At 43.3% G+C, this 12,242-nt stretch overlaps 1 protein-coding gene across 7 annotated transcripts in view; it reads right to left on the minus strand.

Moving 5' to 3' along the window:
* TRERF1 (transcriptional regulating factor 1) overlaps positions 1 to 12,242 on the minus strand; it is a 100,663-nt gene that overhangs the window by 9,989 nt on the left and 78,432 nt on the right. For 4 of the 7 annotated variants that reach the window (XM_017811708.1, XM_017811709.1, XM_017811710.1 and 1 more), the window contains 7 exons: positions 8,607 to 10,243; positions 7,965 to 8,014; positions 7,070 to 7,220; positions 5,897 to 6,145; positions 2,173 to 2,542; positions 1,545 to 1,605; positions 640 to 779 (listed from right to left, as the gene is read on the minus strand). In XM_017811708.1, the coding sequence (XP_017667197.1) occupies positions 640 to 779; positions 1,545 to 1,605; positions 2,173 to 2,542; positions 5,897 to 6,145; positions 7,070 to 7,220; positions 7,965 to 8,014; positions 8,607 to 9,977 (2,392 nt within the window). In that variant the 5' untranslated portion in view covers positions 9,978 to 10,243. The remainder of the gene's footprint in view (positions 1 to 639; positions 780 to 1,544; positions 1,606 to 2,172; positions 2,543 to 5,896; positions 6,146 to 7,069; positions 7,221 to 7,964; positions 8,015 to 8,606; positions 10,244 to 12,242) is intronic. The other 3 variants (XM_017811712.1, XM_017811714.1, XM_017811713.1) reach the window with 3 other exon arrangements.

Below are 12,242 nucleotides of genomic sequence, written 5' to 3' on the forward strand. Positions count from 1 at the left end.
ATTCTGTAATGCTACTCAAAGACCACATAGTTCAGGGCAGCAGCTTCTTCCATACTCTCTCTCCTGAGCAGCTCATCTCCTTGTTTTAGGATAACTCACTGAGGAGAGGATGTGCAGAGCGCATCCTTGGGACAGGACAAGCTACTACAGAGCCAGAGATCTACCTGTGAGGCAGTGACTTGCACATGCCAGTGATGTTGTTGTGCCAAGAAGGCCCAGCCAGGGTAGAGAAACAGAAATGAACCATGCTGGAAGCAGGAAAGAACTCTGTTCAGGACAGGTAGAATCCACCAACCCTGTCACATTTCCTCTCAGCTATAGTCACAGGACAGGCCCAGGGGCCATCAGCTGCCTCTGATCTGTGACCTCTGCCCTTACAAGACAGTTCAGTACCCAACTTCCCAGAACAATCCTTCCCCCTTGGCTGCCAAAAAGCAGTTCATTCAGACTTCACTTTAAATGCCATTATATAATGTTATTACTCTGAATCTGTAACATGTAGTTCTGGTCTTCCTCTGCATTCTCAGCAATTAATATTCTCCTGAACGTTTTGTACAGTACGCACATGAGAAATCAATGTGTATTTCTTCAACAGGCACAGGTTGACATAGGAACTTCTAAAACAGCAAATCATCGTACCTCTTTGTTGGAAGACTTTGTTCTCCAGTTCTGGCCATGGTTTCCAAACCAAAGTAGCCTTGTGCACGTCCTTCTCCATTAGCAATCTGTCCTGCAGCTCAGGAATATCAGCCTGGAACCTGGACCCGATATTGATTCGCCTGTAAAGATGAATAAATACCTAAGTATTCAACTACACGAGGTGCAGAAAAAACAGAATTCACATTAGTGTTCACTTTATTTCCAACAAAACTTTTATTGCACTCAAGTGGCAGGAAATTGTGTCAGATTGCTTTACGCAATGCTCTACTCCCAGTGGGGTAAGTATTTTGAATACTAGAGAGAACTGATCTCTTGGGGGAAAACAAAAATTTCAATATGCAATTTAAACTATACTGAGACATCACACCTTAGGGACAACCCAAGCTATCTTATATGCATGACTAGCAAAGAGGCTAGATGTCAGAAACAGCAACTTTCTGTTCCATAGAGAATGGTACTCTTCAGCAGAGAGCAGAAAGAGCCATTACTGCTGAGGGACAATCCTGTTTGCATTTGCCTGGGGAACCTACCAGGTAACATGTTTCTAAAGCTCCACCGTAGATACAAAAATATATGTTAAAAACCTAAAGTACTGGATCAACACATTTTCCTCACAGCCCTCTTCCCAGCCATCACTGTTGTTTCACTTTCAGTGGCTGCCACCAAGCCTCTCCTAGCATTTTTGAGCCGTGACACCTAAATCTCCTACAGTCGCTTTGCTCCCAACGTCCTCAGCCACCATCCACAGAAAACTTCAATGAGTCCAGCTCAACATGATTTCAGGCAGTTGAATGCTACCTGCCCAGTTCAAAACACTTCAGGCCACATGCTCTAGGCTGGAGATAGTCTATAAAAGCAGTGACAAAAAAAATTGTTTTTCTTACGGTTCAACAGTCTGTTCTCCAGGCCCAGGCGTCACTGGAATGACACTTCCATCAATACTATCTGAAACAGAGATTGGAGTTTGAGTATTGCTGTGTTGCTGTTGGTGCACCACCTCTAGGGCTGCACTGACACCTCCCTATTAACATCAACATTACTCCAGTCTACGATGCAAAAATGACCCTTTATTGATATTTAGACAGAAACAGTCTAAATTGTTACAGGTAACAGAAATGTCCAAACTTGCAGAGGTTTCTACTGCTCTGATCATGGGTGATTAGACACCTTTTCTTGTGAAGCACTGAATAAATACTTAAAGTGAACCCCCTGTCTCAAACCAAATCTTTTTCCTCCACTTCAGAATGCCCAGATGCAATGAGAGGCATGGTGGTCCTTTCTCGAGGCAGACCACATGGAAAGATCATAGCCTTACTCGCTGATTAGGCTCCTCTATTCATTTTATGCCTCAACACTGCCTCTGCAAAATCCAAGGCAAAACTGGACTTTTCCTGTGATTTAGCAGAAGTGGCCATGCACGTGAGCACACATAAAAATCATCGATGTGATAACACAGGAAGACAGGACAGTGGCATTTCCTTTCTACTGCTGCTCTGTAAAAGTAATACTTACTAGACCGACACAGGAGCACCCGTGGAGTAGGTGTCAGGGGAGTAAGCGGCAGCTGAGTATGTGAGGTGCTATGAGATGAAGTGATAACACTGCTGAAGAGACCAGACCCTTGCCGAACTGGACTAAGCATCGGTGGCGGAGTGTAGGGGGGCAGCTCATGTGTCCGGTCTAGCAGATGATCTCCCAGAACACGGGGAGAGCGAAGCTGACTCTGGTACAGAGTGGCACCGGAGTGGGACATGCTGAGGTTGAAAGAAGGAGGAGGTATGAAGAGAGGTTCCGGTCTGTGCCGATACTTCTTCTTATCCTGCAATGGTTTGAAGTTTTCTTCCAATTTTACAGCACTTGGATGAGGTTTTTTGCTAGTTTCCTAAATGAAAACATGTAAAACCTTAGTATTCAGGCATGCTTAAATGTAGTTTGAACACAATCTCCTACAGGTTTGGGCAATGGCCACAGGAAAGCTGTAACCAGCATGCAGTTATTCAGGTACCGCCATTATATGCCCTGGCCAATACAGTATCTGGTGCTACACAAAAACCTCAGGGGAGTAAGAAAAACCAGGATAAATTAACCTCCACCTCTGTCAGCCAGCCCTCTGGGTCAAGGCAGGGCTGAGCCACAGGGACAGACATAGAAAGGCCGCTGCCAGCTTTTGAAAGTGCTGGGAACGGCTCTCCCAGACCACGAGTCACGCCTGCCCTTCTTCAACTCTACCCAGGCACCCTGGGCACTTCTATTTGCACTGAGCACACACACAGGCTGTTGGGAGATACTTCATGTGAGTCACTGTTTATTAGAAACTTTATATGAGAGCTTTTTCAATGCATGCATTTAGTTTGACCAGGAAGGACACATGAGCTCAGTGAAATTACTGCAGTACTCAGCAGCAGAAAAGGAAGAAAAATGTAATAAATTCAAATTCTTTGCCTCTTATCACTACATTCCCATCGGCTTGATTACAGTCCAGCTGCAACAAATCTTGAACTTAACTCTATCCTTTTTCCTTGGAGAGAAAAAGGGTAGTAGCCGACCATTTGGGAAATTCACACACTGTAACATGCGCAGACTTCTAGAATTTGAATGTTAAAAATCATTTAATAACATTTAGAGTACACAGAAGCAGAAGGCACAGAATCTGTGCAAACCTGGAATCTGGATTTCTGTGGGGTGGGGATGAGGTGGGAAGAAAGAGGTTCTCAACTTGTGCTTTAAGAACATGGTATATGAACACAGAATTAACTGTACTGCTTTTAGGTGTTCAGACTGTAAGTCATCTTTAGGATAAATCTGGGAAGTAGAATAAAATTTTTGACTGATGGGGTTACTCCATAATGTCTGCATCATCTGGTAAATTCTACTACTACATGAAGCAAATTACTGCAGTGTATGTTTAAACAACATACATCTTTACACCATGGGTGGTTCTTGTGAATCACATTCACCCAATAAAAATCATGTTAAACAAGCATTAGCACTGTCACCCTTTATCCCTAATGTTAATAAGTTCCAGCTTGAGGAAATGTTTTTGATTACAGAGGTCCTGTCCTCTCTGTTAGATCATGGCTGTATCCCCTCCAACAGCTGTTGACATTTTTTCTCTGTGAAAAAAAATTAACTTTTGGAAGAGTTTTGCTTTTGCATGGAAGAAAATGCAGCCTTACAGAGGATTTTTTTGATAATGGACAGTGAAAATTACCTGAAAGGACAGATATAGTCCATCAGGATGGTGAACATTTAGAAAAGGAGAAAGGAGAAAAAACCCAAACAACCCAAAACCTAATAAAAATACCCAGAGGGCCAGATCTAAGTCTTTGATTAAGGGCTCATTTGGTACTCCTTTCTCACTAGTGTAAAGCAAACCAGCCAACCAAGACAACATCTTAGAAGTCCTAAATACCTCCACCACCTCCACGGCTTCACCTACAGTATACCTTAACTGCAGTGGGGCTATGCCAACTACTGCTTTCAAAAAAGATCACACTGAATAGTAAAGGAGACAGTGGCGTCCATGGGCTCTTGATTAAGAATCACCCCGATACTTTTCTGAAGCTTGAGGAACTGACTCCTATTATCCAAGACAGAATGAATCCTTGTGGGCCCTGCTGCTGCACCTTGACAGATCCACTCTGGATAGACCCCTGATGGACCTCCTTTAACCGCTAGCTTCAGCTCATCATCCTACTGCCTTGCTGAATATTTAGTTACATTCTGCTGTTTGATTCCATCAGCTTTGTGGGAGCTTTTCTGGACAGCTCAAAGCACGGTATAAATAAATGCAACACAGCTTCAGTTCTTTGGTATTAGGAAAAAAACCCTCTCCAATGGCACAAAATCTTTTTAAAGAAGAAGAGGGAAACTGTAGATCTTTTGATCATTCAATGTTTCCAATGCTACTGCTTATATAAAAGATAGGGTCCAGAGAGGAAACTGCATGCATTTCGTTTGCTTGGGCAATAACAAAGACCACAAGCATCATTTTGAGGGAACGAATGCGCATTTAGCCAAACACTGGCAGATTTAATCAGTCACTTTACATACACTGCAGAAATACACAAGCCCAAGCCACCTACTCTGATGTCTCTAGAGAAGATCTCCCACTCAGAGCTCAAGGATTCAGAAAAGACTGTCCCTATTCTTTAGAGGAACTAGAAATAGAAATGAAAAATTGTACTGCTGAGTTACTAAGTATTGTGAAATGTTGGCTTTCCCAGTAAAGTGGAAGTTTGTGTGTAAAACCTCTGCTTGAAAGGACGAGAGAAAAGATTTTATATACATTTAAAATTAGTGTGAAGGGTTGGGGGGGTGATAAATACATGGAATATTTTAAGGAGTCACCTATGATGGTATATGCTGTCCCCTTGTTTGGCCATCAGCCTCTCATGGAGCAGGAAAAGAAAAAAAATCACAAGAGTATTTCTCTGCATTGTACAGATAATACCATACAGTGCTTATACTCCCCAGTAATCCCTTATCATGTCTGCCAACATGGATTTGAAGGAACAAGCAGAATCTGTTCCTACACTGGGATATGAAATAAATACTGCTTGCTCCAGGACTCTTTCAGGAAAACAATAAAGAGCATTTTCACATCTCATTCAAGTACTCATCAATTCCTTGTGCTGTCTGACAATTTCAGTTTTATGAGCGAAATGAAAGCACTAAGCATAGCTATTTTTTCTGTATCAGAACTCTCAGTGATTAACCCTTCAAGCTGATACATGCAGAGGGAAAGGGAAAAATTACTTCACTGCAAAACTCCAAGTCGACAAGCTTCATATTGGCTTGGAGCACCCACCCTAAGCACTGCACTATCTTCAGCTGAAATGAGCAGCACATATATCTGACTTTAAAGAACAGGAAGAAATAAAACTGCCGAATTTAAGCAATAACATAACAATGAAGCAGCCTGAAAAGGAAAAAAACACAACCAGTAAAAAGATAGTAAATCCCTTTGTTCTAGTGGGATAAAATAATATTACATTCTGATTTCAAATTACTTATTTTCAACTGAGATCTTGATTCCTCAGCAAAGGGAAAATAAGTATTTCCAAATCATGGAGGAAGACATGCTGTGATGCTACAAGACTTTTTTTTGTTTATTAGGAATCATAAAGAGTCCAGAAAATATTTTAAAACACAGATGTTTCAGAAAATAGTGGCACTATAAGCAAAGGGATTTAACAAGCACAGGACAGTTAGTGGCAAGAAACACAGCACTCACAGAGGATGAGCAGGGGTTGGCCACTTTTGGACTGCATGGTGGAGAGTAAGTCATCTTCACGAGAACGGGCATCTCGTCATCTGACACAGAGTTGGCAGGCTTGTCTGTGACTGTGGCAGCGCTGGCAGAGGGCTGCGTGCTGGGCTCAGGTGACAGAAGCTTTACAGGGACAGACACTGGCATGACGATGGGCGCGAGGCTATCCACCTCTTTAGGCAGCGGCTGCTGTGGTGGTTTCTCTCCTTCATCCTGTACAGACAATTAAAGGCTTTCAGCCCGAGTGAGGGAGCGCTGCTTCTGGATCGATACACTACACAATGTATGCACCGTGGCTGGAAAGAAGTGGCCAGGGTTACAAAACACACACCAGCATTCCTTCCTGGGGCTCTTTATTTCCCTTCAATGATGTTGGCAGATTACTTATGATTCCTGCATAGGATTCAGCCTTGGTGACAAATAATCACCTGAAACACCCTTACAAGATAACTTGCAGGAGGGCAGATAAACACATCTCTTTATATCACTACAAACACAGAATTCTTCACTACTCACCTAAAAACAAAGACACAAACTGTAACTTTGGTAGTTTTTTACCTTCCTATGGTGTTCCTTGTTAGGACAGAATTTCTAAAATATCGGGATAGAGAATGACCAACTGACTGTTGTTCTGTTATGCAGAACAACTCAAACACGTTTTTGGTTTGGCATTTTTTGATACCTATAGAACTAAAACACTTCGGAAGAAAGCTGTCAAAGATTCAAAAATTCTGCTCCTTCAGTTAAAGCCTGGGAAGGCTTCCAATAAATATCCCTTAGTCATCCAAGCAGTTCAAATAAAAATAAGGAAGACTTGATGTTCCTGGTATTTCTAATATAATAAACAAACATGCAGGGGAAAAAAATTAGACACTCCTGACATGACTTTGTAGGGTGTTTCTGTAATGTGCAGAGAAAAGAGAAGGACAAACACCGATTTATCCTCCACCACTGCCTCTGACTTTAAAACGACTTCTGGCCTATAACCTAACAGAATTATGTGCATTTCTACTTACACAGGGTATGACATAACAAAACAGTGCTGAGAAGAACAAGTTTTGACAGCAAAGCAAAGCATGGCAAAGCAAGCAAACACAAAAGGAGAGTGCCAAATACTGAAGTAAAATGGACTGATACCTGTTTGAAGTTAGGAGATGCTCTTACTCCTCCATGTGACCTCATGTGACCATTTAGAGCAGGCAAACTCTTGAACTCCTTCAAGCATATTGAACACATTAGCTTGTTCTTCGCATCAGCTCTCTCAGGAAGTGTTTCTCTGTTCTGGCCACTATATTTGTTTTCATTTTTTTAAGCATGGAGCAGAAGAAAAAACATTAATTTGGTATGTTTCCTTTGTTGCAGAGGAAGCTTTTTTAGTCAAGGAACTAAATGAAATTTTACAGCTAGATGGTTATGAAGTCATAGTTAAGCATGTGGTGACTGCTGTGGAATATAGGGCCAATAACCTAGATGAGCTGCTCCCAAGATGGGGAGAAGGGAAGTTTTGAGTAGGATGTGCTCATCAAAATGTGGGTCTCAGTACAGAAAAGTCTGAGAACCCATGAGATCTATCATGACAGGCCTACGTTTTCCCCCCTCATGACACCAATTAACAAGTACTAGGACACAATGCCTCTAACTTATGGTAGACAACCATGTTCATTGTCAACCTTAACCTTCAGAGGTGAGACCTTAAGAAAAAATAGAAGATCTCTGCTGCCAAAGTTACAAATCCAAACCACACACCATTCCTTCGCTTATAAATGCAACAGAGAGCAAACTGCTCCCCTGCTTTGGGTTTTTTTTAGTTTCCTTCCCATACCCCCCTTTTTTTTTTATTTATTTGATTTTATTGTGGAAGGGAGATGCTGGAAATCACACAAACTTAAAATCACAAAACACAAAACTAAGGATGTTTCTAGGAGAGCAACAATTATTACCTCCCCAGACTGCATTCTTTTCCCTCTAAACTGCAGAACTTTGCATTTCTCATATTTAAATTAAAAAGACCAAAGAAAAATTTTAAAAATACCTTTGTTCTGGGGACAGCTGCTGCAGTCTGCCTTCCGACAGTTGCACCTGCTATCAAAGGAGGAGAAAGGAAAATAAGGGAAAAAGGAGAAAATAATTTTTCAGAAAATATTAATGCGTAAATGAAGATCCTTACAGCACTAAGTTTGCATTTTGTGTATGATTTTACTGATATTAAAAGCCTCTGAGAGCCTGACATCAAATCAGTGCCCCTGTGAGCATAGCTAGTGTAAGTTTTCTTCCATTCACCTGCTGTTGAAGCCTTTGTTCTGACCCAGAAGCACTACTTTTGGAAACAGGGAGTTTACTAACTGCTCCTGAACAACTGAGCCTGCAGGTGTTGAAAAAATCAGCAAGAATGCTTTGTTGTCACTGGGTCCCTCCTCCCCAGAAACCGAGGCAGACCTTCCCAAAGCCTCTCAGAAGGAAAGCAGTAGTGCCACAGCAGTAGTTCTGTGCTGCTGCTGCCAGCCTGGCCCAGGGATGTAGACAGAAGCCTGTTAATACAGTTTCCCAAAACATCCCAGAGATGCCCACCACTCACATCCTAACCTTCTAACTCTCCTGAAGCCATGTGGTTTCCACACCTTGCTATTCTTCTGCAAACAAGTTTGGCTGAGCATAGATCTGAAATACTACTTACCTGAGGCCATGTGGTGCTGGGAGAGTCTTGCTGAGAGCTTTTGTTATTCAGATGAACTCCCAAGGGTGGCAAAAGTGTTCGATGAGGGATGGCATTACCTACAGAATTTACCTCCTGCCGTGCGGGATCCTCCGTGGTCTCTGGCGGAGTGAGGCCAACGTGGGAGTTCAGAGGTGGCACTCTGCTCTTGCTCTGGTATTGCTTCTGCTGATCTTGCTGCTGCTGCAGTAAACTCTGTGGGTACAAGTGCCTGTACTGTTCATGGGGATCTTGGAAGCAATACTGAGGCACTGCTCCCAACTGGATAAGCTGCACAGGATGACTAGGATCCTGAGAGTACTGGTGTGGTTCATGTATAGTCTTTGGATCAGGTTCTCTGTGATATGGAGGAAGTGGCAATTGCATCTGCTGCTGCTGTTGCTGTAACTGCTGCATGACAGGCTGTGTTTGGTAATACTGAGCGATTTGCACTGGACACTGCCGCTGCTGCCGAGCTGGCTGCGGCTGCTGGATCTCCTGGATCGAGAGCCGCTGGTGTCCCTGCTGTGGCTGAGCGTAGTACTGAGGCTGCTGCAAGTGCTGCATCTGCTGTGGTAAGAGCTGCTGGGACTGCATTTGTGGAACGTGCGTCTGTCCCTGCTGAAATGCAGAATGCATCTGCATTTGTGATAAGTGCTGCTGGTAGTCGTAGTACAACTGTTGGTGCTGCATGACTTGCATTTGTTGCTTTTGCTGTGTGCTTGCAAAATTCTGTTGCGTTTGCTGTGGCACTGGTTGATATCTTTGTACAGTGGAAGTTACAGGCTGCTGCTCAACCGCTGGCTTCTGGGACAGCAGCTGCCTGAGTGCACTGTCACCAGAATTATCCACCATCGAAGACTCGGTGTGCAAAACCTGAGCCATGTTGTTGACTTGAATTCTAAGATTTTGGTTAGCAAATACTTGCGTAAAGGAGTCCAATTTATGCAGGACTCCACTGGTAATTTTTTGCGATCGATTTTCACTGGGTTGAGAGTAAGAATATTGGTATCCATCATGGGAGTCCCCCTGCCCGAGGGGGCTCCAGACTGCGCTTTGATTATTCAAATTGTTCCTTGCTGGGACGTGGTTTCCTGAGCCAGAATGTGTCCAGCTGGTTTGTCTAGATGTATGCATTGAACCAAGGCTTTTTGAACCTACAGGCAAAGCTATACTGTCCCGTGAATCTTGGGGAAACTGAGGGGAGAGGGGGGATGCCTGAGGAGCATCCATAACAGATGTCCCATAGCTATGATTTAGAGATGGAAGGGAGTTCATTTGGTGTTGTTCGTAGTACAAGTTCTCATTGTTGTTGGCAGTATGGTTAGTTTTATACAATTGCTGGTCCCCCATTTTTGGTCACTTCTGTTCCAAACTTACAGGCACGCAAACCATGGAAATCTCTATGAACCCTGAGATAGCTGAGTGAGGGGAAGGGAGGGAGGGGAGAAGAAGCTAGAATTACTTATAATTCAGCATGTCCATGTGCATCACAAGGACTAAAATCTCCTCCAGTCTGTCAGTAATTCCAACCTCAGACTCAATGTTGCTTCACATCTTCAATAAGTGGACCACAGCACAAATCCTACACAGATCAGTAAGTTCAGTGTGCCAAGCACCTGTGGAGTAAGTGAAAGACAAGGTAAATGCTGACTCTGTGCATAAACTGTTATTATTATTGCCTCAGAGGAAACTCTAAAATCTTCTAATTTGAAATCCATAATCAGATGCAAAATTGTAACAGCTGGGCTATTTCAGAGCAGTTAGACTATTTCATCTCATCCCGTTATCCGGCCTCTTCTCTAGTGCTCCAATAAAATTATTCTGCCAAACCAATAAAAGCTTATTCTTCGAAACTGTCTTTTCCCCTAAATTATATGAACATTCAAGCATTGTAAGCTTGCCACATCCTGCACCCTCATGACTAATTTTAGTCAGACAGTTGACTATCAAGCCAAGTCACAGACTCACAGAATGGCTGGGGTTGGAAGGGACCTCTGTAGATCACTGGTTCAATGCCCTGCTAAAGCAGGTTCACCTGCGCGTATCTCCAGAGGAGGAGACTCCACAACCTCTCTGTGCGGCCTTTTACAGTGCTCTGACACCCTCCAAGTAAAGATGGACATATCATAACTAAGATGGAATTTCCCGTGTTTCCGTTTGTGCCCGCTGTCCCTTGTCGCTGGCCACCACTGAAAAGAGTCTGGTTCCATCCTCTTGACACCTGCCCTTAAGAAATTTGTACGCATTGATAAGATCCCCTCTCTGTTTTCTCTTCTCCAGGCTAAACAGACTGGAGCTAAACAGCCTCTCCTCATAAGAGATGCTCCAATCCCCTAATCATCTTCATAGCCCTCTGCTGAACCCTCTCCAGCGGTCATCGTTTTTGAACTGAAGAGCCCAGATCTGCACACAGCACTTCATTTGAGACCTCACTAGGGCTGAGTAGAGGGGCAGAATCACCTCCCTTGACCTGCTGTCAATGCTCTTCCTAACACCCCCCAGAATACCATTGGCCTTCTTGTCCACAGGGGCACACTGCTGCCTTAAGGACAGCTTGTTGTCCACCAGGACCCCCAGGTCCTTCTCCACAGAGCTGCTTTCCATCAGGCCGGCCCCCAGCTGGTACCAGTACATAGGGTTATTCCTCCCCAGGTGCAGTACCTTGCCTTCACTGAACTTCATTAAGGTCCTCTCCACCCAACTCTCTAGCATGTCCAAGTCCTGCTGAATGGCAGCACAGGCTTCTGGCATATCAGAATCATCATGTACATTCTGTCCCTTCATCCAGGTCACTGATGAGCAAGCTGAACAAAACTGGACCTGGTACTGACCCCTGGGGAACACCACTAGCAATAGGCCTCCAACTAGACTGCATCACTGACCACAGCTCTGGGATCAGCCATTCAGCCAGTCCTCTTTCTACTTCACTGTCCAAGTTTGCCTATGAGGATGTTATGAGAGACAGTGTCAAAAGCCTTGCTGAAGTCTGGGTAGGCAACGTCCACTGCTCTCCCCTCATCCATCCACAGCCAGACATTCCATCATAGGAGGCTATCAGACTGGTCAAGTGGTATTTCCCCTTGGTGAATCCATGTTGACTATTAATAATAATAGTAATAATATAATTAATAGTAATAATAACGATAATCTTCTTTTCCTCCAAATCCCTAGAGGTGACATCCAGGATAAGCTGTTTCATCATCTGTCCAGGGATAGATAGAGGTGAGGCTGACTGGCCTGTAGTATATACGCTAAGACCAAACCAGTCAATGGAAATCTTTTCACTCCCCTTACACTGGGAGTGCTGAAATCCCAGCTTCTGTTCTACCCTCTCACCTGCAACCTTTTATAATTTTTACTGTATAAACTGTAACTCAAAGTAACATTTTACAGATGTCTGTTTTCAATAAATAAATAAAAAATACATAAGCACATTATAGGGCTGTTTGACTATGTTGTTTGACACTGTGTCTACAATTGCACATATGCACAGAAGTACAATATGCTTATGCACTCATAAATACGTTTTAACATAAAAGCTGATTCTGAAGTTTAACAAGAGCATAAAAATATTAGACCAAAACCTTAACTCTGCCTCCCTCACATCTGATTTTC

The sequence above is a fragment of the Lepidothrix coronata genome, unplaced genomic scaffold (assembly GCF_001604755.1).
Source record: "Lepidothrix coronata isolate B3197 unplaced genomic scaffold, Lepidothrix_coronata-1.0 Scaffold33, whole genome shotgun sequence".
Classification (NCBI taxonomy): domain Eukaryota; kingdom Metazoa; phylum Chordata; class Aves; order Passeriformes; family Pipridae; genus Lepidothrix; species Lepidothrix coronata.